Here is a 26577-nt window from a genome sequence, read left to right as displayed (position 1 = left end):
TGACCACTAAAAAAGGTATCAACTTTCTTCAAAAACTGAAATAAAAATCCTTTATTCTTATTTGTTCTGAAATAGAAAGCCACAGAGGCAGAGGATAATGAAGAGAGAGAGAGCGAGATATGGAGAAGGGAGAATAGCAGTGGCACTCAGAGCTCTGAAAAACATCATTTGGTTCAAGCAAGCTCGTCTAGTCATTACTTGAAATAGCAGACAGTGGCATCAGTATCAGCTTTTTGAGTGTGTTTGTGCAAGTGGCCATTTTACTTTGATGGCTGTCCCTCCTCGGTCTTACACAAATGATAGGAAACAAATTATACACATTTGGGGGTTGATTTTTTTTTTTTTTTTTACCAGCTCTACAGCCATTTTGTTCTTTGCAAACTTATTAGGCAATTTTGACTAAAGTTCTCAGAAGTGGACAACAGAAGAGCCTGGAAAATTTAAATGGTTCAAGTCATGCTCGGGGAAGCATGTTTTCGTCTGTCTTATCTGCGGCCTTGATACTAGAAAACTCAATTTGCATTTATATTAGAAATGGTGTTGGGCCCAATTGGTGGCATCTGATGCACCAGCAAATAATGTCCCACTAGTGTTTCTATAAGTCTTTGATATAAGATACAAGGACCATGAACAATGTGTAGATGAAAGGTATAGTGGAGACTGAAGAACATTTGAACATTTGTATATAAAGGTTTGGTTTTTATTCCTGTGCAAAACAGAGGCAGCTCTCCTACAACATAAAGTAATAAAATAGTTGGCCATAAAGTAGCAGATCCAGCTGCAACAACTGAAAGGAAACAGTTTTCATTTCACCAATGATTGCAGCAGATTAGACAAAAGGTCTTTTTACATATGTATGTAGCAGGTATATGGTATGTGGCAGGATTAACCTGTTAAGGCACCCCTTTGTACCCTTCCGCTTCTCTAAGTTCCCATTTATGTACACATTGTCACATACTATTGTTATTTATGTCTACTCTGTGTACACAACATCTCTTGCATGTCTGTCCTTTGATGAGAGATCCCTTGTCTGTTCTTGAAGTTTTTCCCTTTTTTCCCAGTTGAAGGGTTTTCTACTTACACAAATTAAAGGTTTAGAGGGTTCATATGCTGTGCAACTTAAAAAAAAGCCCTTTGAGGCAAATTTAGAAATTTAGGCAATACAAAACTGACTTGACTTGTCTTGAAAAACTTTACTCGGTAGCATCATTACATCCTCAGACATCTAGATTAACACTACCTGACTCCAGGTTTTCTATGTGTCATTTGGTTTTGTGGTGTGTTCTAGTGACCATCCTCAGCTGTGATGTAGCGGTGTACTAAAGTGCAATGATACATGATAAAAGCTGAAAATGTTCAAGCTGAAAAGGGCAAGCAGGATTATTAGACTGGGTGCAGTTACTTTTTAAACTAGTTTTGGAGATATAGTGGGAATGAAGATACAAATCACATATATTTGGGAGTTGTCCCTCTCCATTTTAGAATAAAATCCTGGAAACTTTCAAAGCATCTTAAAATAATAGTAGTTAAGATAGTTTTAAATTAATATACCTGAGTAAGCTGGATGAATTTGAATGGATGATAAATACTTAATTAAATACTGGTATTCGGCTGTCCTGACCTGACCTGCCCTGGATCCACCCTGGTGCCTCTTTATCTCAGAGCCCAACCAGAGACGCCCTCCAAGCTTCTTTCTTCCTTTGGTTGATACTGTCTCCTCCTTATGCTCTCTCTCCCCTCTAAATCTTTCAGACAGAAAACCCACCCATCGACACATACACACACACACACACCTACCTAAACACATGCGTACTACAATTAGATGATCTAAGTCAAACATCATGTCTTTTTTCTTTTTGTTTGTTTGTTTGTTTGCTTTGTTGTTGTTGTTGTTGTTGTTGTTGTTGTTGTTGTTGTTGTTGTTGTTACTGCTGTTTTGCCTTTTTTGTGTATTTTGTTTTGGTTTGTTTGAGTCTAGTTCTCCCTCTTGTCTTGTGCTGTGTTGTATGTTTTTGTTTGTTTGTTTGTTTTTATGTTAGTCACTTGTATTGCACTATAAACAAACAAAAAATACTGGTATTAGTGGCTTGTAAGAAATCCTCGACTAAATAAATACATTATGGTTCTGCCATTCTCCACCTGTCCTCCAGAGGCCCTCAGACTGGACTGAGTGGGACAAAGCTGATTTGTGTCTAAAAGACTATCTTGCATGGTGATTATTTGGGTTGCCTATATTGGTTGGTCTGTCTTTGTTTTCAGTCCGGTCTGAACTTGCACAGCATATACTCTACCTCAGTGATAAAGAGGATTGTGTGCATTCTGATTGTGATCTGGGTTACAAATGGTTTGTGATAACTGCATTTGACATTTGTGTTTCTTTGTGTAGTGCTTAAGCTTGGTATTATCCTGTGTTAGCCTTGTCAGCCTTGCCCTATGTTTGCCTGCCACACCCTCCTAATCACCTTGTTACCCAATCATCATGTTCCCTCCTTATTCTGGTCCCTGCTCATCCCAGCTGTGCCTTGTCTTGTGATTAGTCCCCTGTGTATATATACCTGTCTGTTCTCTTAGTTGTTTGTCAGATTGTCGTCAATGTTTCAGCTTGTCTATGTTCCTTGTTTCATGCCAGCTTGTGAGCCTTCTGTTACTGGACTGCTGAACTCAAAGTAAAGATCTTAAATCAGTAATTCTGCCTCAGTTTCTGCATTTGGGTCCATCTGCTCTGCTACCTGTGACAGTACAATCTGACCAAGATATGGTCCCAGCAGAGTAATGCCTTTTTCAGAAAAGGTTTCTGAGTTTGATCGGACTGTGGCAAAACTCATTGCCTCTCACTCACATCAGTGTACATCGCTCCTGGAGAAGATCTTTGTACAGCAGCAGTATTTCAAGGAGAGGCCATGGGTGAGTTATTTTGTTCCCCACCTGGATGTCGTGAGAAGCTCAACCATTTCCTGCAGACCAGCTTAGTTGACTCTCTTGTAGTCTCTAAGCCTGCACCCCAGTCTGTTCACAACCAGCCTGTCACTCAGTGAATCAGGTTATGTTTTGTGAGTCTGCAGCCCACCTGTCCTGAGCCAGCTCCAGCCCCAAACCCATTCCTGGGAACCCACCTTGCCCTTGGAGGTCCTTGAAGTGTCTGCCAGACTCCCAGGCTTTGTGAAAAGAAACCCAGTATTTTTTAGGCCATGTTACCACCATGCCAGGCCATTCCATAGCCTGTCCTGTCAGCTCCTGACAGCTCCCCAGTGCCACAGAGTCTCTGTTGCCCAGCACCACAAAGAGTCAGTCCAACCAGCCTGCTTCCCAGTCAGCTAACCTCCAACCTGCAGTTCTTTGGCCTGCACCTGAGACTGCTATCCTCCTGTCTACCTTTGCCCCTAAGTCAGCTAGCCTCCTGTCTGATCATGCCCCTCCAAGGCCAACCCCAGTCCCCACTAACACTGTCGACGGTACAAATTGGCCAATAAAGGACCCTGCAGACATTCAGCGGCTCAGACTCCTGAGTGCCTGTGAAGCTTTTGGTTTACCAAGAGACATTTTACTTTATGAAGACCCAGGGTTTTTGAGGCTCCTCCCTGCCATCTGGAAGATGGATCTTGAGATGGCAACTTCCAGGTGGAAAGTCTCTTTTTCCCTGTTCCTCCCAGGCCCACCATTTCAGCTGTCAAGGACCCCCATTGATCTCTTAATGGTTTTCGTACATTAGTGGTGCAAATCCCCCAACAAATTTTTATTTAATCAAATAGTTCATGTATTTAATCAATTGTTAAAATCATGCATGAACTGACATGCCTTGAATCTGGCCAGTTACCCAGTTTGTAATCCAGCCGTGTGTGTGTGTGTGTGTGTGTGTGTGTGTGTGTGTGTGTGTATATATATATATATATATATATATACACACCTCCTTGAATTACAGTTTGACTAATGCAAGTGAAAAATATGTTCCTTATGTTCCATTAACTCTGATTGCACACCAATGGACTAATTTGCTGATTAGTAAATATACTTAGTCACATTCCACCACTGAAGAGCATATAACTTTAATGAAGAGCTGAAACAAACTGATGCAGAATATATGAGTCCACTTGATGTTGTTATGTAGGGTGTAGGTCAATTTCTGGTATCTGCTATTTAAGGATAGTCTTTCGCTTTATATAACCATATTCCAGTTAGTTAGATCAGTCTATACGGTTTGTTATTGGCACTCTCATCCTGGTGGTCGCCCTCATCCTGACAATCTTCAACTTGCAGCTCATAAAATGACGCACACAACAGCAGGATGGCGCGTATAAAGCCTCTCACCAAACGCACCAGCGACATCAGACTCTCCTATCGAAACCTCTGTCCTCTCACTGTATGCTGTGATGTCTCTGGAGGATTCCTTCGTGTTAGAGCCAGAGGACAGCAGGCTCTCGGTTCTGAATGTGTCCAGAGTGTTTTGGGACTCCACAGGAGAACAGCACCAGTACAACATCTGGCTCCCTGGCATCGGGATTGCTGCTGTCTACGGAATCATCATCATCGTAGGTCTGGTGGGAAATGTGACTTTAATGAAGACATGTCTGTTGGTGAAGTCCATGCGCACGGTGCCCAACTTGTTCCTGTCCAGCCTGGCTCTGGGGGACCTGCTGCTGCTGGTGACCTGCGCCCCGGTGGACGCCAGCAGATACCTGGTGGACGAGTGGCTCTTTGGCCGGGTTGGATGCAAACTCATCCCGTTCATCCAGCTCACCTCGGTGGGAGTGTCCGTTTTCACCCTCACTGCTCTCTCGGCTGACCGGTACTCCTCACACAGTTGGTCATGCTTTAAAAAGTGTTTTTAACTTCTGAGCTTCTTCATTCATCCTTAAACACCTCTTAGGTTTGTTTAAATTAAAAAACAAATCCGCGCTGAAGCCACATAATGCTTACAATGACTGATATATTCAAAACCAAAATATGTTTATCATGGCTGCATTATTATATAAAATGGAAATATTCTGTATATATTAAGTGTTTTGCATCATTTAATGCACATTTCTCCAGAACTCAGCTGACATGCAGATTCGTAGTTGATCTCCACTGCATCAAGTATGTAAATGATTGTTTTTTTATGTTTTACATATTTAAATTTTGAATTATATTTTCCTGTACATTTAATTTGTTTAGATCATGATGTAAGTAAATGCTCCAAAACTTTTTCCACTCTGTCAAGAATGCAATTCTGACTTTTTTTTGGTCTAAAAATAATCACATTTACTTAAAAATGGCACAACAAGCCAAGACTCACAATAAGTCATTTGTTTAAGTTATGTAGAATGTAAACTTTCTCTGAACTCCATCCACAAAAGAAACTCAACTCAGGGTCCACTTACTTGCTTGTTCTGGAGCTTTTGACCTTATCACACAGTCTTCATTATGAGATTGGAGTTTGCTCTGTTGTCAGGGCACTTTAGATGTTCAAATTCTCTTTTCAAACTTATTCTTCTAGGACTTCTTGTTCATGTTGGCTTTAAAATTGAGCTTGATATTCAAAATAATCTCAAAATATTCTAAGTCCTCTTACTTGTTCCTCCTTGGCTCCTTTAAACCTCTAAATTATCACAAACTGGCAACAATAAGGACATGATTTTAGTGTCCTCACTGTCCATGCTGGCCTATTTTTTGGAAATTTTCAAATAAAGCTGTGTGGGTTTGAACAGTTTTTGTCTGTACAATGCAAGTTTGAAAAAATAAACACACCAGTAGGTTGAATAGATAAAAAAACTACAGTAATTACAATGACACTGTTACAATTATCTCAGCAAAACTGTGTGTTCCTTTGCGAATATCAAGTGCAACAAGAAAGTCTAATGTTATGTATAAGTGTAATGTTAGGAACATTATATTTAGGTGTTAGACTGATTTAATATAATGTGATAATTTTAATGTAGAACTACAATGATTTTGGTGGTATTTCTGTTGATCTGGGAATAAACAACCTGAAACAGTAAAGTAAATATTCAGTCTATGATATGTTGAAAACTTGTCTGAACAAGTGTTGGGAGCTGCCAGCATCTTTCAGTATTTCCAGCACGTGTGACCTTTGGAAATTTTGTAGCTTTCGGGAACAAAAGAACATTTAATGCCAGTTTTAATTAACAAACTGTCTCTTTGATGTGTAACTCATCCTGTCCAGGAGCCAATATTATCATTCCTGTTTTGATTTAAATCCTAAATTAATTTTCTCTGCTGTATAAGATAAGCTTAAGATTTTCTTGTTGTGATTGAAGGAAGGAAATTGAGTCTATGATGAAAAAAGCTATGATGTATCTAATGGAAAAATACCCCCGGGGGTGCCCGAGAGGGGGGGAGGATGACACAACGGCATCAGACCCAGGCAAAGAACAAATGACTATGAGCAAACAGTGTGTATGTGGCAAAATCTGCAAGAACATTCGCAGCTTGAAGAACCACCAAGCAAGGATGAAGTGTCTGGTTGGAGCAGAAGCAGCACATTGCACAAGTGTCCAACCTGATGAGATGCAGGAGGTGCCAGGCCCAGAGTCACCCCATAGTTCCCGGAACCTCCAAGTGTTGCAAACTAATCCCTCTAACATCAAGTCTAAGAGGAGGTGGATCACATGGCTTGCAGCTAACATGACTTCACTGTGGATGCAGTTTGACGAAGATGTCAACCAAATTCTGGAGGCAACAGTGACTGGGGAGGACGATGAGAAGCTACAAGCCATGACAACAATCATTGTCAGCATCGCAGCTGAATGGTTTGGTGAAGAAGAGAAGAAAGGCTCCAGAACACCTTATTTGAAGAACCAAAGAGCCGTAAGAATCCACAACATCGGGCAGGAGATGAAAGTGCTGAAGTCCCAGACCAAACAGCACCAAGAACTGTCCCAAATTCCTGCTGCGTCTGTGGAAGATCCTGCGAGTCCTCTGAAGAAGGGGGGAAGATCCCAGAGCAGTGGAGAGTGGCTAAAGGGGTGTGGATCCCGAAGAAGGAAAACTCCACCCAGATAGACCAGTTACACATCATCTTCCTGCTGTGTGTCGAGGCAAAGGTCCTCTTCAGTGCCGTTTCCAATCGACTGTGCACCTACCTGGCCAAGAACACCTACATTGACACATCAGTCTTGAAGGGTGGCATTTCAGGGATGCCAGCCTGTCTGGACCACACCGGTGTGGAGACACAACTCATCATGGAGGTCAGAGAGAACAAGGGCGACCTGTGAGTGTTGTGGCTTGATCTGGCAAATGCATATGGCTCTATTCCACACAAGCTGGTGCAGCTCACACAAACATTATGTCCCCAGCAGAATCAGAGACCTCATTGCTGATTACTATAGCAACTTCAGGATGAGGGTTTCTTCAGGACCAATTACATCAAGCTTGCACAAGGTGAAGATTGGCATCATCACAGGGTGCACTATCTCTGTGGCACTGTTCTCCCTAGCCGTGAACATGCTCACTAAGTCTGCTGAACCAGAGTACAAAGGGCCCAGAATGAATTCCGCTGAACGGCAACCACCCATCAGGGCATTCATGGATGACCTCAGATTCACCACAGAATCAGTCCTGGGATGCTGGTGGATTCTGCAGGGGCTTGAAAAGCCGGAGTGGGTTTGGATGTGTTTCAAACCAGCAAAATCAAGATCTATGATGCTGAGGAAAGGAAAGGTCGAGGAAAAGTTCTGGTTCAACATTGCAGGCACAACCATCCCAACTATCACAGAGAAGCCAATCAAGAGCTAAAGCAAGGTTTTTGACAGCTTTCTGAGGGACATGACATCCATTCAGTCGACCTGCACAGAGTTTGAGGGCTGGCTGAAATCTGTGGACAAGTCTGGCCTACCTGGAAAGTTCAAAGCCTGGGTGTATCAGCATGGAATTATTCCCAGAATCCTATGGCCCCTCCTTGTCTATGCAGTTCCGATCTTAATAGTTGAGACCTAAGAGAGGAGGGTCAGCAACCACCTCAGGAGATCGCTGAAGGTGCCAAAGAGCCTGAGCAGCATTGCACTCTACGGACACCACAACAAATTGCGACTGCCCTTCAAGTCCTTGGAGGAGGAATTCAAAGTAACAAGAACCAGAGGTACAGTACAGGGACTCAAGTGATCCAAAGCTGGCTAAAGCAGGGATCAAAGTGAGGACCGGCAGGAAGTAGAAGGCAGAAGAAGCTGTTCAGGAAGCAGAGGCAAGGCTGTATCACAATAAGCTGGTTGGAGTGGTCACATGAGGCCGAGCTGGGCTAGGATCCTTTCCAATTCCCCAAATGAAAACCATCAGAGGAAAGGAAAGGCGCCGCCTAGTTCAGGAGGAGGTGAGAGCAGCAGTGAAGGAGACCAGAACCTGCAAGTCGGTGGGAATGAAGCAACAGGGAGCTTGGACAAAATGGGAGAATGCTGTTAAGAGGAAAGTGACCTGGGCTGAACTTTGGAAGGCTGAGCCACACCGCATCAAATTTTTCATCGAGGCAGTATATGATGTGCTTCCAAGCCCATCAAATCTCCACAAATGGGGTAAACTAGAGCCACCAGCATGCCTACTCTGCTCCAAGCGAGGAACCCTAGAGCACATCCTCAGCTGTTGCACAAAGGTACTTGGATAGGGACAGTACCAAAGGAGTTCTGAAGACCATCGCTGAAGCCATTAGCACAGGAGTTGAGTGAGCAAAGCGGTCCCGACCCTCCCAGCAGGCCATCACCTTTGTCAGAGCTGGGGAGCTGCCAAAGCCCTCCAAAAAAACATCTTTTGGCAGCCTGACCTCTGCAAGGGACTGGCAGCTGTTGGGGGACCTTGAACAGTAGCTGAAGTACCCCAACCATATTGCAGCCACCACCCTGTAACCAGATATTGTCCTTGTGTCTGGGTCCACCAAGCAAGCTGTGCTGCTGGAGCTGACAGTGCCATGGGAAGATTGCTTGGAAGAGGCCATTGAAAGGAAGCTCTCCAAGTACGCAGGACCGGTCAGCAACTGTAAGCAGGCTGGGTGGAGAGTGAGGTGTCTCCCATTGGAAGTTGGATGCAATGGATTTGCTGCCTGTTCTTTAGCCAGAGCCTTGAGACATTTGGGCATGTAGTCATAAGTAGCTAGCCATCTGGACACAAGCTGGGGTCTGATTAGCCCCAGCTGGGTCACCTGGAGGAGGGTGTATGATTTTGAAAGACCCAAAAACACCTGATGATTCCAGGAACATCACTGAAGATGTGTTCAGAGGGATCAATAGATATATGTACACAACAGTCTGCCTCGGTCCAAAGTGGTGGAGTGCCACATTGAAATCAGTGATGAGACAGTTGTTTTTGGTTGCATGCATAATCAGAAAGTTTAATGAGGTAATCAGCGCTCATCTTAATATGAGCAGTCTTTCCACACTAAGGAAAAAAACCCATTATCATTCCAGTTTACAATTAATTTCTCCTCTCCTTTTAGGTACAGAGCGATTGTCAAACCCCTGGATATCCACAGGTCCAGCGCTACACTCAGTATCTGTTTACGAGCCGGGGCAATCTGGCTCCTCTCAGTGACTCTGGCGATTCCTGAAGCCGTCTTCTCTGACCTGCACACCTTCACCACCAGCCACACCAATGAGTCATTTGTGACCTGTGCACCCTACCCCCATGCCGGGGAGTTGCACCCAAAGATTCACTCCACCGCCTCCTTCCTGATCTTCTACATCATCCCGCTCTTCATCATATCCATCTACTACTGCTTCATTGCTCACAGCCTGGTCAGGAGCTCTGTGAACATTCCCGCTGAAGGACACCTGCACATGCAGAAACAGGTGAGGACATACACATTTTATTTCCGATTAATAATATTTTTCCTCTAAAACCTTTAACAAAACAATTAAATACAATAATCTCAGAATCAGAATGCTCTTTATTGGCCAAGTATGTTTATGCATACAAGGAATTTGACTCCAATTTAGTGGCTCTCAGTGTACTTACACAGAATAACAATAAAACAGTCTTCAGAAATATACACAAGGAATGTCTATCAACCGGTGAAACCATTTCTGTGAACTGTAAACAGGATACAAATAGTGCAAAGAAGTGAAGAGTGCAAGGAGTGCTGAGGAAAATATTAAATGGTAAAAAAAAAGACATGTTACTTTATATACATATAGTAGGTGGTTATGTACAGTATATAGAACCTGTTCAAATATACAGTAATGAATGAAATGCATTGTACATTTAGTATTTTAAACTGAAACAAATATGTATAATTTGTTGGTGCAGTGGGTATTATAGTGTGAAAATTGAACATCTAACTATACATGTACATGTACATGCACCATTGCTGCAACTTCCATTCATATATTCATATCCACATACATACTGGAACTGGAGTGGTTCCCAACCTGAGGGTCAGAACCCACACAAGGAGTCACAAGATAAATCTGAGGGGTCAAAAGATGATTAACAGGATAGGAAAGCATCAAAAAATTTATGTTCATTCTTGACTTGGGAAAAGCAGTTGACAAAACAGTCTCAAGGTTTATTTAGTAGCTGCTGTGGAGTTATAGATGTTCAAGCTTAACTTTTTTTCTGAGCACTTTAAGGACTTCTCATGTGAAGATATACAATTACTAACTATCTGCTGATGAAGATCATGTGATGTGACCAAAAGCTATGGAACAGGTACTAAATGGACATTCAGGTGAGACTGTGTTGTCAACAGAAAAAAAAACAAAAAACGGTTCAACTCTAGTCTTGAGAATTATTGGATACTTTCATATCTAAGAATTTTTTACATAAAACAAAGAAAAAGAAAAACATTCTTTTGTTGAACTGGTCTCAACCGGTAGAGGTCACAGAGGTCATGAGCCAAAACAGCTGAGAACCACTGATACTGATACTGATGTACTGTATAAAAATGCATTCAAAGAGTAACTGAACATTAGGCTGAAAAGCAGTGTTTCACTGCCCTCTCCAGTTGAAAATTTCAAGCCTGTTTCCCCTCTGACCGCACCCACCAGTGATGTTATGGTGTCTGGAGTACACTTTTATATCACTACATCAAGGTGAGAAGTTTAACTACTGAAGGTCGGCAAAAATAATATTCTCAGGGGTGCTGGGTTACTCTATATATCAATGTTGATGCATTCATAAAGGAAAAATGAGAAATGCTTAAGTATAATTTTGAATTTTTATGCATATTTAGTATTTGTATATTTTTGTCTTTTTTGTGATTTAATGTTGCAGGAAGCCAGTTTTAGATCGATACTTTTTGCCATTTATGAGTCGTTTTGTTCTTAAGTATTTCCATATTCAGTAATTCTACTGTGTTGAGAAATACTGACTGATTGTTTGAAACCTTTATTTACAATATGTAAACTCAATGAGATTTTTATTGCAGGAGTGCTTTGTTGCACAGTTATACAAAAAAATAAGCATGACATGTAGTAGGTACATGATAAAACACAATATTGCTGCCAAGAATGTAAAACAAGAAAACTGCAATGGACACAAGGAGACAAATAAACGCTTTCTTCTCTTTGTACTCTCATCTCAGATAAAGTCCAGGAAGCGTCTGGCAAAGACTGTTCTGGTGTTTGTTGGCTTGTTTGCTGTCTGCTGGTTGCCCAGTCATGTGATCTACTTGTACCGCTCCTATCACTACGACCAGGTGGACACATCACTGGGCCACTTCATCGCCAGCGTGTGTGCTCGCATCTTGGCCTTCACCAACTCCTGTGTGAACCCGTTTGCCCTCTACCTGATGAGCAAAAGCTTCAGCAAACACTTTAACAAGCAGCTCCTGTGCTCCCATACTCAGAGACACTTGCACAGCCAGAATAGCAGGAGCACAAACATAACCACTGTCTAAAAACATCTGTCAACCTGTGGGGGGTTTCATTAACTTGATCTGGAGTCATGTCGATCATGTGATAATTATCTCCTCACACTGAGTTTTACAGACATCATGTTCAGTTCTGATGTAGAAGTGTTAGCGTCAGTATGATGAATGGAGACAACCACTTGTCAAGCCATCTCAGTCATGAGTTCATCACTTCTCACTTACCTTTTATTACAAAACACCCTGAAATAATGTTACATATATAAACATATATCTTAATATCTTACCTGCTGACTATCCAACTATCAAAAGAACTGTTTCTGAAGAGATACAATCAGTGCAGATGTAAAGCTGCTTGTCAGTAACTCTGGTACAGAACATTTTTTGTACATATGTCAAACAAATGTAAAAAAGCAAATCCTTATAGTTGGTAGTTTTTTCTCTTTGTGTTATGAATCTGTTTGATGTAAAATTCAAAGATCTTTAGGTGTAAAATGAAATTCACTTATGGTTTTAGTTCTGTTGTGCATGTTTTTATCTGCTGGAGAGGAACAGCAGGTTCCTCTGACATTTGAGGGTTTAATGGTTGTAAAATATTCAAAGTGAACATATTTAATTCCTGCTATTTTGTGTACTGGAAACGTTTTTTATGCAAGATGGGTCAAATGTTACCAGAAGAATTGTTAAATGTCACATGTTGTATTCACAGAGATGTTCCTGTTAAATATCTTGAGTTAGTTAGTGGTGTGTTTGTTAGACTTGTACAAAATTCAGCAGCTTTTTGTTCATGTAATGTAATAATCATATGTATAATAATATATAGGGCTGCAAGTACTGATTATGTTTATTATTAGTTCATCCGTTATTATTTTTTAAATTTGCTAAATGTGACACGTTAAAATAACTTGTTTAGTCTGACCAACAGTCCAAAACCCAACGATAATCAATTCACAATGATTTAAAACTGAGAAAAGCAGCTAATGCTAACATCTTAAGAAGCTGGAAAGTGAATATTTAGCATCTTTAGGCATGTTTCTAAGGATGACGATGATGCTGAGTCTGTCGGTCAGTTCACCACTTTGATCCAGACTGAAATATCTCAACAACTATTCAATGGATTGACATTAAATTTGGTGCAGACATTCATCTCCCCCTCAAAATGAATGGTAATAACTTTAATCCTCTGACTTTTTAATTTTGTTGACCAAATATCAGCAAAATGAATGAAATGACTTTCCCATCAGCCTCAGCTGTACCTTGTGTTAATTAGCAAATGATAGCATGCTAATGTGTTATACTGAGATGGTAAACAAATAGGCATTTAGGTCAAAGTGCTGCTGTGAGTTGTCATAAGTACAACTCACAGAGCTGATTGTAGACTCACGTTCTTGGATAAATTATTTAATGATGATTAATTTTCTGTCCGTCGACTAATCGATTAAATCGACTAATCATTTCTGTCCTAATAATATGTTGCTGATATGCAGTTTCACAAAGTATTCACAAGGTACAACAATACTGTTAATTGTGTTTATATTACAGAACTGTGCTGTAAATTTGTTGTTGATTTGTGCCATCTTGATGTTTGTATACTATTAAATATGATTTGAGATGTCATTTTTAAGAGGTTCTCTGATTGTGAGCTGATTAAAGTCAAAAAACATGTGAAACATTCTGGTGTATTGATTGATACCACAGATCAAGAGAAGCACAGTAGCACCACTGAGTATTTCACTCTGCTGCATTTCTGACTTTTCCCATGGTGTAACACAATTGACTACATTGGATTATATTTGGACTACATTGGATTATATTTCTAGAATAAATTTTATTACATTGAGTCAGTAGACCTGCTCTTTGTATGTAACATGGGTGTTTGGTGTAAACCTACTGTGAACTGTGGGCTTCTCAGAAAATGTCAACATCTAAGTTGCTTTATCTAACATGCTGTGTACAACTCCTCCAAATGTCATTTTGTACACAGTGGAGACATCAGTGAAAGATCGTGGACATTCTGAATGGTGTTATCGTCTCACAGGTATTGCATGTAACCGCTGAATGTGGGCATGAGCAGCAGGAAATCCATCGACACACATACACACGCAAAATCACAGCATATATCCCTCTTTCAGAACTTTCTGTGAAGGCTCAGACTTTTCTGTGCTATTTAAATGAAGAAGCGTCAAGTTAAATCTACTCTGTAGCGACTACTGGCAACAACGTAAAAGTCGCTGAGAGGCTGAGGTTGGGCCTTGTTTGCCGTTTGTCCGACACGCTACCAAAAAGATTCGCTGAGATCAAAACTGTAGGTTTAATAACTTTTATTAATGAAAGTGATCAACTTATTATAACTTGCACAAAATATAGGCTACTCAAAATAATCACTGCGTTCAGGTGTAAAACAGCGTTCAGGTGTAAAACAGCGTTCAGGTGTAAAACAGCGGTCAACAAAAAATACGACGACCCACTCACCCTCTGTCTCTTACCAGCTGGCATGCAGGTGAACAGGTGCTTAAATTAACTATAGGATACCACCGCCCATATCCATGTGACCTGATTATCAATCCCCGTGATCGTGCAATAATAAACAAACCAAAATAACCCAAAATATAAAACAAAAGAATTACTACTTTGCAATTCATTCAAACTTGAAATTAATCCATTCATGGCTCCTACATACTCAAACAAGATTCTTCAAGTCTCTGCAGAGGTGACCTTTTAGATTGGTATTTGAATACAGGAAATTAATTCCCCTTGAGCAACACCGTCCACTGCTCAGTTCACTGAAATCTAGTGTACTCAGACTTTTCTTTTAAAGTTGCCTACTTCTTTAATCCTTGTGTTGACAATGCTGCAAAATCTGGACATATTTCCAACAAATATTTTTTGTAAGTTCATCAAAATTAATACGTCTTCCTCAGTTCACCATGCTTTATTCACTAAACATTTTTGTGTGTCTTGTCTTGCTTCTGGTTTCCTTATTTACAGTCCATTGATCAGCCATGTGACTTATAGATCACCATAGATACCCACAAAACAACATTACCATCATCTTTTTAGAATACTTTTTACAAAATACAATATTTACTTTTAGTGGATACAGAGATTTACAAGTTATACCTATTTTGTGAGATCCTGCACAAAAATATAAAACTGTCATTATAAAAAAAAAAATTGGAACAATGTAAAATCCATACAAAGGAAACAGAAAGCACTTCATTAAGAGTACAAAAATACATAACCTCTAATATTATATGAAATTACACTTGTATCCAACATATTTCATTTGACTAATATGAAAATGGCAACGATTATATTATTGAAAGCAACCGTATTATAAAATACAGACGACTGACAAAACTTAGTCCCATTCTCTGAATGTAGATGTCTTTTTCTCACATGTTTTGCCTCATTGGTTGGAGACAAGGTAAAAATGTGAAGGACAAATAAATCTATGTAGTCCAAAGAGAGCCACACAAGCCAAGCAGAGACGGCTCATTGGTAGAGGAGGAAGTCCTTGATAATTGGTGGAAGGAATAGGCTGGAGGCACTGTGCAGACGACTCCTTCCCAGAGTTCGGCGAATACAGAAACGACACAGCTGAGACAGAGAGCAGGGACCTGATCAGGTGAGAGAGAGAGAGAGAGAGAGAGAGAGACAGAGAGAGACAGAGAGAGAGTGGAGTTGTTCTACCTTAAATTAGATTTAGATTTGGAGTGTTTCTGTAACATGCATGCATGCACAACATACCTCTTTTCTGCAGTGCAATTCTCACTGTGCTGTTTGGTGTTGCCAGATCCAGAGGGGTCTTGCCCTCAGCGTTCCTACAACACCCATCGGCCCCAAAGTCCAGCAGCAGGTCCACTACTTTGGCTTCTCCTTCTCGAACTGCAGCATGTAGCGGACTGTCCTGCCCACAGCCTATTTGAACATCTGCCCCTACATGAACAAAAAACCACAAACGGACTCAAGGAAACACATCAGACCAACCAAATGATGTTATTTAGACCATAAACAGTAAAACCACCCATGAGTCCTCACAAACTGTTCATTCCAGCACTTTGTGGTTAAAATGATTAAGAAATACTGAGTGAAAATTAAATGAAAAGATTGGAACAGAACTTGGAGCAGAGCTATGAAAAACACGAAATGGTTTGCAGCCACGCCTGACAGTTCTGTAAATTAGACTGAATCTAGCAGTTATTTTGCTGTTTCCTGTTTCCACTGAGAGTGTAAATGGCGTGATAACAAACAGCAACTAAATCAGTGTGCTGGTCTGGAAACAGACCAGCACACTAAATCATTAAACTATTATTTGTGAACAAGATTCAAAACCACACTCAGTTCCACACATTATTCCTTCTTTGGATTATGTTACTTTTATACCATCACTCAACATACTGTTATCAAGCACAAGGTATGGAAGTGAATGAGATGACTAATTCCACTCTCTACTGTCTGTATTACCTAATAAATGAGTCACAGTGTGGAAATTATCAAATACTGAAAACCTTGGTGTGTTAATTTAATTGAATACATGGAATATGCAACACAACAAGGACTGAAAACATACAGCACAATTGAAGGCTAATGGTCCTTGTTGTAGTTTGGGTATCAATGTGTATGTAAGGCGATGAGAAATCACTAGTGAGACCAACAATGCAGCATATGAGTGGCTCAGTGTGAAGTTTTTCACTTTATACATTTGTCATAAACAGCCCTCTGTGTCTGTGAGGATTGTTCCTTACTGTTTGTTACACTGCAGAGGTTGCAGATTACCTGAGTGTAGCAGCATATCTACGCAGGCTGCGGCCCGGGCCATGCATGCAGAATACAGCGGTGTCCCCACCACTGGCAGCTCCATGTCAATATGAGCTCCATATGAGATCAGCAGCTCCAGACACTCTCTGTGATCTGATGAAAGAGAAACAAGAAACAACACTATGTCAGAATCTGTGCTGTGACAGACCACGTCTCTAGTATCTGTACATATCTGCACATACACACCTTTCTTTGCGGCCTCATGGATGGGTGACGCCAGCTGGTATGTGGTGTGGATGGAGGCACTGTGCTGCAGGATCAGCCTGACACAGGCAGCACTCCCACTGCTGCAGGAGTTGAAAAGAGGTGTGGCGCCATCTGTTGATACTGCGTCCACCTGTGGAGGAATGTGTGAGGAAACAATATAATACCACTGTTAAAAGACCCATGTTTCCTTATTCAAAACGTGTTAACAAATTCCCCCACATTTAGATCATAAACACCCTAAAAATAAATATATCTCCAAACTGAAAACAGCCTGCACTCTTACATTTGCACCACTGTCCAGCAGGAACTTGGCACAAGCATAATGGCCCCCGAGACAAGCCTCATGGAGAGGAGAGACTCTGTCCATGGTGAGCGTGTCTACATGGAAGCCCTGCAGGTGACATCAGAGAGGATAAACTGTCTTTAGGTTTTCATTTGTATTTCATCATACAATCCATGCTTGTGTTGTGCATGTCAAGAAAGAGCCAGTGTAAGTTTACCTGAGTGATGAGGGATCTCAGGTGGAGCAGTCTGCCCTGGTAGGCTGCTTCATGGAGAGGAGTTCTGTCCGACCAGGAGTCTGAGACACACAATAAGATCAGAGAAGTCTCCACGTTCAGAAAACACACAGATAGCTCATGGCCAAAGCGATCTTGCTCTCTGTCCATTGTGATGTTAAGATGACCTCATTTGAATACATGTTTTTCTGGTTTCAGGGTCATCCCAACTATAAACAACAAACTCCCTGAACTAACAAGAATGAACTAGACACCCAGGGCCGCTGCAGAGCCCAGTCAACACTTTCATTATGCAATCCTTACTACAAAAACTAACTTTCAAGAACAAAAAACAAAACTAGGAATTTGTTGCTTAAATTCAGCCATACCACAGTCACTAAAATGTTTGTACATGTATAAAAGAAATAAGAAATGTAATGCAGTGGTATCTCTTAACGTCTCTCATAATACAATACGACTGAGTTGAAATGGCCAAGAAGACAAAAAAAAGCTTACCAGCCATCAGAGAGTTGCACACCAGCCCCCCATAGATGTGCAAAGGCCTCTGCCATGGTTGTGAGTACAGGGAAACCTCCGTTTGAACAGCAGCCATGATGAAAATGAACCAACAGCAGACTCCTCCACGACTGTCCAGGACTTGGGCTGGCCCAGTCAGATGCACAAACCTGAAGTTGGTCTTCCTCCCCCTCTTATCTGGGTCCTTGGCCACCTCCCCCACGTTGCCACTTCCCGCCCAGCCTCGTCCCCATCCATGGATATAGTCTACAGTATGTGCATAACAATGGTTGCTAGAATGGGCCTGCACTGATACACCTTGAAATGAAGCACTTACAAATATGCATGTACACACACTAGCTTGGACGACTTTCTTACACTGTAGGTATCTGGGTGTGTGGCAGAAAAACAGAAAAAACTGTTAAATGTGGATATGAACTTTTCTGTTATATTGTCAGATAGAAGCACAGTAAATGTTACTATCATACGACTGGTGATTGAAATGCACTGAAAGACATTCATATCCTCATGAATGTACTCTGGTGAATTGCAATAAAAATAACATCAAAAACACATCTGAGAAACACATTACTACATGTAGTGCACTTCAGAACTACACATCTGCTTATTTCTTCAGAAACTGCACATTTCATTCACAACAGACACTTACTCTCAGTTAAAGCTCTACTTACATGAACCCATCTAGTGTTTTCTTTCTTTTGCAGGCATGATCACGATATGCAAATCTCTATTGTCAGCCTTGAAAAGCCATGCCTTCCCATCTCTATCACCTCTCGTTTCACAGCTACTGTTTTGTCTGGCACTCTTCATTCCAGAGAGCAATCTTTTTTGTAAAACCAGTTCTAAGAAACAAGTCGTCTCATGTATTTCTGGTTGTACCATCATGTAGGCCTAAGCAAGATACAACTGACAATACAAATAAAATGAAAACATATGAAACATTAGAAAGTAGTTTATTTGTCAGTGGGTTATTATCTGCGAGTCACATTATCATCTGAAAAAACTCCCAGCTTCATATGTGTAACATCTTAGAGAACTTAAATGATCAAACAACAGGAGTGGCATACATGATATCAAAATGAGCAACTAACTGAAAATATGTTACTGCAGTTTTGTTTCCCTGTGCAACCCAACAGTGAGAGTGCAATTAACCAGCCCTTTACTCCTTCTGTTCAGTGTAATGCATACATAACAACATGAAGAAAATCAAAACTCCACGCAGTGCCTTCGATTTAAGCATTAAATATAAAAATAAAAACCTCCTTCTATATCTTTAATAAAACGCTTTTTTACTCATGGTCCCTCCTGATAAATAAATGTAAACAATGTTCAGTGGCCAAGTTTAAAACGTTGTCAGTCGGCACTTTAAAGAGCACAAACAGTGAAGCACCATGTAAGCAGCTAGAGGTGAGGCAGAGGTACAGATGGAGTGATTGCTATGAGGAAATCTCTGGTTCTGCTGCTCACTTCGTGGCACTTTTAAAAACAGCTCCATCTTTGCTGCTCCGTTCTTGCCTCCAGAGTCCTCGAGGGCCGGTGGCATCCACAGCCATGTCCATGACCCGATCAGGCACCAACCACTGCAGGAGCAGCAGGAAGAGGAAGTCTAGAACAGCAACGAATGCAAAGATGGAGCCAGCCACTGGGCCGCAGTGAGACCTCAGCCTCCGTAACCGTCTGTGCAGGGGAAGCACCTCCTCTCCAGCCACTCTGTCATACACCTGAGAAGAACAACACAATGATCCTGCTTCAGACTCTGCTTCTTGGTTTTATCTGTGTTTGTGTGGTGACAGACTGTGTATTGACAGAGTAGTTTTTCCTTAAAGTGTGAAGATGTCTGAATTTTTCAAACCATTAAATGTCTGTGGAAACTGACATATTTAGTCTAACAGAGGCCACTCAGTGTCAGCTTTAGTTTTAGCAGGACTTTGAATTGAATAATTTCAAATGAAAGGATGCATCTTTAAATTTAATTATCTCTCCTTTCATTCAGGTCTTTATCCAGAACATACATACATGTAAAAAGCCATTTAGAAACCTGGTTACGCACATACAAGACCAAGAAATCTGTGATCTCCAGGAAAATAGTATCTGGGGTAAACTGGGTTTCTCGTTAAGATGATGATAAGAAATCTGATTACTCCAGAAAACTGACTAACTGTTTACTTCCAAAAATCAATACTAGAACTTGAGCTTTAGCTGGCTTCGATCTGTCAAAGAATAAATGCTGAAACAACAACTTCTTTATCTCATGAACATGTATACAGTGACTGAGGTGATACTAACAGAACACGACTGAATGAAACAACAGGTTTTGGTGTTGGTGAACCTACCTTTTCAGTCCTCTCAGCAACGTTTCTCCAGGTGTAGAGGTTTTGCACACGTGCATGGATGGAAGCGGGGGAGGGGACAGACCCTGACCGCTGCCGGGCGATGACTGTTTCCAGACCAGCACACAATGACCGCACAGTAGGCTCACACAGGGTAATTAAATCCTCAGGTAACACCTCAGGAATGCCCCCCACACGGGTGCTTACCACCTTAAGAGACAAAACAAAAACTGCACATATTGTACACATATGTACACAAGTATAAATCACCCTCAACATGAGAGTAAATGTCCTTTCTGGCATCCTTTTAAAGATTTTAAAGTGCACAATGCTGACACACTGCTTTAAGTTTTAAGTGACTCCTTAATGAACCTCATCAGTCTTTGTTGCTTCAATTGCTTTAAAGGGAATTTAACCTGGGTCTTATTCTCATATAGCAGCTGATCTGACTCGGTCAAGCTAACTTTCCACTCACAACCTTCACATAAATACTCAGCAGACGGGTCTCTTTGTTATACCAAAAACTAAGACAAAAGTCCTGCCGAGCCACTCAACTTCCAGCTTCTATCAAGGAAGGCAGCTGCCTTGTGATTTCCAAATTTAGACAATATGGCATTATTATCTAGACATGTTCTACAAGTGCGTGTAACAAGTGTGGGATTGATAGGGGTTTTTTTTATGGATGAGGCTCCTCCTAGTATCAACATTTCTCTGTTATTTCTCTGTTATTTTGTTCTCTGCATATTTGCTGATAACGCTGCTTTCTCTTCCTGTGACTCACCATACCCAGTTTGCCCTGGCACATGTGAGTGTCTGGGTCCTGCCATGGGCAACTCCTTGTTATAAGTTTTTGTCGTTTTGTTTTGTTTTGCTCCTTTTGGGTCACAAGCTGTCCATGGTTTCTTCCATTTTCTTCCCTTATGTGTTTTTTAAGCGGTGCTACTGAAATCCTAAAGACACTCTGCTTTCTCTGACATATGTTTTCCTGTCTTTAAAACAAGTATATGAATGGCAGCAAACCTGCAGTCCACAGCTGGCTCCCTCCACAATGGCCATGCAGAACGCTTCAGTCAGAGATGTGTTAAGGAAGATGTGACCCTGAACCAGAACTCCACACACATCTTTGTGCTCCAGAGCCCCCAGGAGACGCACCCTGCAGTGAGCCAATCAAAACAAATTAGGCAAATCTAATGGTGCTTTCACACACAAACCCAATGTTTGACCATCCAGGCTGTTACTGCTGTTATGGGTTAATTCCTTGCCATTCACAAGACCCAGGTCTGCAACTGTGGGTTCACACACATCATTGTGAGACTAAAAAGTTCTGGATGTTGTATGAATATACATTTATATAAATACAAATGTGTCAGCTGTAAAATTAAAACCTGAGATCCATCATAAAGGTGCAGGTAACATGGTGTCAGGCTGGTTAATTCATTATGACCCATTCTCACCAACCTCAAAACATAAGTTTGTCCGCTCATTGTGCCCATTTCAAAGATGTACTGTTATCATATAACTTCAGGAAATAATAGTGTCCAGAAGTACCTGTCATGTAGTTGGTATTTCTCTCTTACTTCCTCCAACACTATTCTCTTCGGCCCCTCTCCACCAATTAGGAAATGTAGATCTGGATGTTTGAGGCAGAGCTCTGGGATTATTCCACCAAGAAGATCAATTCCTGAACAGAAGAAAGAATATGGACAGTTGCTGTCACTGATCCTTTTTATAGCCGACTGATAAGCATACAGATATTATAAAAAGCCAAATATTTACATATCGCTAAAGACTATAATTTTCTTTGTTTTTTACAAAAATGCATAGTTTGCCAACATATACATAGATACTGATATATCTATGATAAATATTGGCCAATAAATCAACTAAGCGGATTCTCTCTGAGTTCTGATCCTTATAGGAAAGTTCTCTTAGTAGACAACCAGACCAGAATTTAGGCTTGTCCACACATTGTAATTGGAAGAGATATTTAAGTGTGGATGACTCCTGCCAAATTGAGAGTTATATATATATAAATATAATACCAGCAGATATATAGACAAATAGCTTATACAATGTCTAATTCAGCAGCTTCTTTGTACCTTTGCGGTAGACGAGACGACTGATCACAACAATAGTGATCCTGTCGTCTTGGCGCTGGGAGGGGTCAGGGGTGAAGTCTGTAGGGTCAACAGCGTTGGGAATAACAGACACGATCTCTGGGTTGAGTGCTGCACGCAGCACTGTGTTCTCCTTACTGGTGTATGACACGCACACAATGTGGTTGGTATCACACAGCGACACAGTCAAGAGCTTGTTGGTCAGTACAGAGCTCACATCGGCAAAGCCAAAGAGTGAGTGGTCAGTGAATATCTGTGAATGATAATCTGGTTTAGGTTTATGTCAGTGGAATATGTGTAGCATTGTGATATGAATGTATAATAAGATTTTCTAAATTCTTGACCTGGGTCATTATGAGACACGTACCGTGTTAAGGCCCATGGTCTTAGCATGAAACAGTGCATCGTGGGCCATGGCGGAGAACGAGCTGTGTGCATGCACCACAGTGATGCGTTCCCTGACAAACACACAGCGCAGTAGTGGGAGACTGTGGAAGCAGGTGGTTGCTGTGGACTGGTTGTACATCACCTGCAGGGGAAGGTAGTACACCTTCAGTCCATTGGTCAGGTACCGGACACCTTTCCTCCTGCCATAGGCATGGGTGGCGATCACCACCTTGTGTCCCTTTTCGATCAGACACTGAGATAGCTGGTAAATGTGACTTTCCACCCCTCCCATATTGGGATAGAAGAAGTCAGACACCATGCAGATGTTGTGCTTCCTGCTGGGGACCCTGACAGCCTCTACCGGAGCTCCAGTGACTCTCTGAGATGAAGGATTATTGACAGCTGCTGCTCTCCTTCTTTGGCCCATTGTAGACTTCTTGTGTGGCATTGCACTTCACCAGTGCTGAAATAATGAGGTGATTCATTGATTAGTTGATCAACAGAAAGTTAAATGATAACAACAGTATTTCAATCATCAGTTAATGAGTTTAAGTAAATACCATACATTTAGTGATGAAATGGTTAGTTGATTAATCTATTAGTTGATAAAAAAGAAATTAATCACCAACAGTTTTGATATCAATTAATGGTTTAAGCAATTTATTAACAAAAAATGCCAAACATTTCCTGTTAATAAAATAGTGAAAAATGTTCATCGCGTCTTGTAAGAGCTCACATCTTCCATTTCCTCCTTTTGTTCAACCAAGAGTACAAAACACAAAATTATTTAAATTACAATATCAAACTGTCAGAAAATAAGAGAAAGTCCAACAAATGATTTAAATGATTTATTGATAAATTAAATAAAAGCTTTCTGACCATTGACTATATCTTTCATTGACTCACCATTTTAGCGCCAATGACATCTAAATAAATTTTCTTCAAATAGAGCGACAGCGATGAATCGATTAGTTGCCAAGTATTCAACTATTTTGATAATCGATTAATCGTTTGGAGTCATTGCTTAAAGAAAAAAATGTCCAAATTCTCTGATTCAAGCTTCTCAAATGTGAATATTTTCTGGTTTAATTAGTCATCTATATAGTAAACTGAATATCTTTAGGTTGTGGACTGATGGCTAGAACAAAAAAAGACATTTGAAGGCATAACTTTGGGCTTTGGAAAACAGTGATTGAGATTTTTCACCATTTTCTGAAATTTCTTAGACCAAAGACCTAATAATAATAAATAATAAATCAATAATCAATAATCAACATATTAATGGATAATGAAAATAATTAGTTAGTGGCAGCCTTATATTCAAAATGAGTCCAAATTCATATATATCAGTATAGCATGATACTTCACAGACAAATTTTAGAGAAGGTTGTGGCCAATCAACTCACGGCTGCGCTGGAGAGGCATAGTATCTAGTATATACATAGTTTCAGTCTGGGTTTCGGAAACAGCACTCTACTGAAACTGCTCTTCTGAGGGTCTCTAATGACATTTTATGTTATGTTTATGTTATTATTTTGTTCTCCGATGCGGGTAATTGTTCCGTGCTAGTACTACTTGACCTCAGTTCTGCATTCGACACAGTGGACCATCATATCCTGATAAAGAGGTTATGTGATTGGGTGGGCATAAAAGGCATAGCATTGGACCGGATTTTATCTTATCTCACTGACAGAAGTTTTACCAACTCTATTGGTGACTCCTCTCCACTGTCTCGTGGTGTCCTGCAAAGTTCGGTTCTGGGGCCCTTATTATTCTCTCTACATTTGCTGCCCTTGGGACAGATCATCAACAGTTTTGATGTTGCTTATCATTTGTATGCAGACGATATCCAACTCCACCTCTCATTCAAACCCAGTGAGTGTGGTGGAAATCTGATAGTAAAAAGCTGACAAAGACCAAGTTGTCTTTTTGTCTTTTAATGAAAAACCTTGCAAGGGATCAGCATACAGTCACAACAGAGTGTAGCCTAACTGCAGACTGATGCCAGTTACAAAGTTTACATACTTTTTATAGACAAGGAGTGTTGGAAACAGTGTAATGATGTGAGTGAGGTGCAGTGCTGGATCTCATCAAAACTGTCTAACAAGAACTGGAGCATGTCCAAGGTGAAGCTACTCCCAACTTTGATCCAGATAGTGACGAAAAACAATAATGAGCATGTGACCAGGTAGTTACATGTTCAAGGTTATATGTGAGTTTATCCAAAATGCAAAGTCTAAAGTGTGCTGCAGAGAATACAAAGTGTGTTTTTTTCCATTACATGAGTCTTTTAGGTTACCAAGGCTCCTGGACTGTCTTAACACTATTAAAGACTGGACACAGAAAACTATCTACAGATCAATGCTGATAAGGCAGAAGTTCTGGTTTTCACCCCAGAAAAGGCTGCGCCTGTGATTATAAAAAGTACTGGGCCTCTTTCCTCCGCTGCCCACTCCAACCTGCGCAATTTACGGGTACTGTTTAACTTATTCCGCTTGAGAATTATCAGTTAACTGAAATCTGTAGTTTCAACAGTTGAACTAGAAATGCTTATACATGCCTTTATTTCTTCTCGCATTGACCGCTGCAAGGCACTATTCACCTCCCTTAATATCTCTGCCGTTGATCATCTGCAAGCAATCCAAAATGCTGCCACAAGACTACTCACCAGCTCTCACATTATTCCTTTAATTAAAACTCTTTATTGGCTTCCTGTTGCGTTTAGGATTCAGTTCAAAATTCTTAGTCTTACTTACATAGCTCTGCAGAGTCAAGCTCCTGACTATGTTGCTGATCTACCACATCAGCTCACTCTCTTAGGTCAAACATGCAAAATTTGCTCTCTGTTCCACACACCCACCTTAAGACCCATGGTGATCAAGCTTTTGAGGCCATGGCACTCAAGCTTTGGAATGCTCTGCCTGCACCCTTAAGGTCTGCTGATTCTGCTTATTTATTTAAAAAGCAGCTAAAAACACACCTTTTTAGACAAGTGTTTGAGTAACCTGTAAGAAGTCGACATTTAATGTTTCCATGTTTTTATTGTGTATTTTTTTTCACTTTTTCTATGTTTTTTACTGTGTACTTTAATTACAGACTGTGTATTTCTCTGTGTTTCTTTGTGGCATCATGCTCATGTAAAACACTTTGTGACTAATGTCTGTGAAAAAAGCTATATAAATAAATTTTACTTACTTAGCCTACTTCAAATCTCCACATAGCCCAATAAATAAAACCACCATTGGTGCTGTCATATATATATATATATATATATATATATATATATATATATATATATATATATATCGTTAGTGTCAAAGCCCTCTCGTGTCACTACTGTATACAGCAGCTTCTCTCTGCTGTTCAGCATGTTTTAGGGAGAATTCAGCAATACTATGTATTAACAAACACCTCTCAGACTGGCTGGTTTCATGTCAGGTGAAACTCATAGTAGCTATACGTTTTTTTTACGTCTTGTCTTTTTCATTAAACATTAGCACCAGCTATCCAACTTCGTTCATACTAACGACCACTTGACTTATAACGATGCAGATATTACATTTTTCATTCGAACTTGCCTTACCGTGGACACAAAGTCAATCTTGTTCCAGCCTGTGACAATACACAGAACAATTTCTTAGATGTAGATTCATTTCTGTTTGCTAGCTCTGAGCTAGCCAGTTAGCCGCCTGCATTACTTCCTGGAGTGTCACGACGTCATGTCACACGCAATGACGTACGAGCTGTTGCAGCCATCTGCTTCTGAATGCAATTCAGGAGAAAGAAAATTTGTAACAACGTGTTTTATCTCATATGTGTAAACTTCACACGCGCACAAAGAAATGTTTTCTAAATCTTCCCCAAATATAAATATAATGTAACTTCCACATTAACTA

At 40.7% G+C, this 26577-nt stretch overlaps 3 protein-coding genes across 3 annotated transcripts; 1 reads left to right on the top strand and 2 right to left on the bottom strand.

Annotated features, from left to right (window-relative positions):
• The first annotated feature begins 2593 nt into the window (after positions 1-2593).
• On the top strand, positions 2594-13417 carry LOC121907283 (gastrin-releasing peptide receptor-like). Its single transcript, XM_042426756.1, has 4 exons — positions 2594-2904; positions 4255-4783; positions 9416-9767; positions 11501-13417. Exons 2-4 carry the CDS (start codon positions 4368-4370, stop codon positions 11813-11815), a joined length of 1083 nt encoding a protein of 360 aa, XP_042282690.1. The 5' UTR covers positions 2594-2904; positions 4255-4367; the 3' UTR covers positions 11816-13417.
• A 1248-nt stretch (positions 13418-14665) lies between these two features.
• Positions 14666-17989, bottom strand: asb11 (ankyrin repeat and SOCS box containing 11). The gene is made up of 7 exons (XM_042426705.1): positions 17827-17989; positions 17314-17393; positions 17097-17204; positions 16793-16943; positions 16565-16699; positions 15536-15724; positions 14666-15405 (listed from the first exon to the last, which is right to left on the bottom strand). The coding sequence occupies exons 1-7, from the start codon at positions 17921-17923 to the stop codon at positions 15281-15283; spliced, it is 885 nt and encodes a 294-aa protein (XP_042282639.1). The 5' UTR covers positions 17924-17989; the 3' UTR covers positions 14666-15280.
• Positions 17990-18783: 794 nt separating this feature from the next.
• On the bottom strand, positions 18784-26416 carry piga (phosphatidylinositol glycan anchor biosynthesis, class A). Its single transcript, XM_042426654.1, has 7 exons — positions 26265-26416; positions 22662-23144; positions 22277-22547; positions 21726-21858; positions 21198-21330; positions 20181-20387; positions 18784-19568 (listed from the first exon to the last, which is right to left on the bottom strand). The coding sequence occupies exons 2-7, from the start codon at positions 23127-23129 to the stop codon at positions 19311-19313; spliced, it is 1470 nt and encodes a 489-aa protein (XP_042282588.1). The 5' UTR covers positions 23130-23144; positions 26265-26416; the 3' UTR covers positions 18784-19310.
• Between the last annotated feature and the right edge of the window lie 161 nt (positions 26417-26577).

This window comes from Thunnus maccoyii, chromosome 11, assembly GCF_910596095.1.
Source record: "Thunnus maccoyii chromosome 11, fThuMac1.1, whole genome shotgun sequence".
Classification (NCBI taxonomy): domain Eukaryota; kingdom Metazoa; phylum Chordata; class Actinopteri; order Scombriformes; family Scombridae; genus Thunnus; species Thunnus maccoyii.
Note: the sequence above shows the minus strand (reverse complement) of the source record. Positions and strands in the feature narration are given on the sequence as shown.

What these genes read in the sequence shown, in the direction of transcription:
- LOC121907283 (XM_042426756.1), top strand. Translation starts at nt 4,368, where the DNA reads ATGTCTCTGGAGGATTCCTTCGTGTTAGAGCCAGAGGACAGCAGGCTC. An exon ending in ACTGCTCTCTCGGCTGACCG is followed by an intron (nt 4,784 to 9,415) that starts GTACTCCTCACA and finishes CTCTCCTTTTAG; the next exon opens with GTACAGAGCGATTGTCAAAC. An exon ending in ACCTGCACATGCAGAAACAG is followed by an intron (nt 9,768 to 11,500) that starts GTGAGGACATAC and finishes CTCTCATCTCAG; the next exon opens with ATAAAGTCCAGGAAGCGTCT.
- asb11 (XM_042426705.1), bottom strand. Translation starts at nt 17,923, where the DNA reads ATGGCTGCTGTTCAAACGGAGGTTTCCCTGTACTCACAACCATGGCAG. An exon ending in AGATATGCTGCTACACTCAG is followed by an intron (nt 15,725 to 16,564) that starts GTAATCTGCAAC and finishes TTGTTCATGTAG; the next exon opens with GGGCAGATGTTCAAATAGGC. An exon ending in AATTGCACTGCAGAAAAGAG is followed by an intron (nt 15,406 to 15,535) that starts GTATGTTGTGCA and finishes TCACCTGATCAG; the next exon opens with GTCCCTGCTCTCTGTCTCAG.
- piga (XM_042426654.1), bottom strand. Translation starts at nt 23,129, where the DNA reads ATGCCACACAAGAAGTCTACAATGGGCCAAAGAAGGAGAGCAGCAGCT. An exon ending in AGACCATGGGCCTTAACACG is followed by an intron (nt 22,548 to 22,661) that starts GTACGTGTCTCA and finishes TATCATTCACAG; the next exon opens with ATATTCACTGACCACTCACT. An exon ending in GAGCCAGCTGTGGACTGCAG is followed by an intron (nt 20,388 to 21,197) that starts GTTTGCTGCCAT and finishes TTGTCTCTTAAG; the next exon opens with GTGGTAAGCACCCGTGTGGG.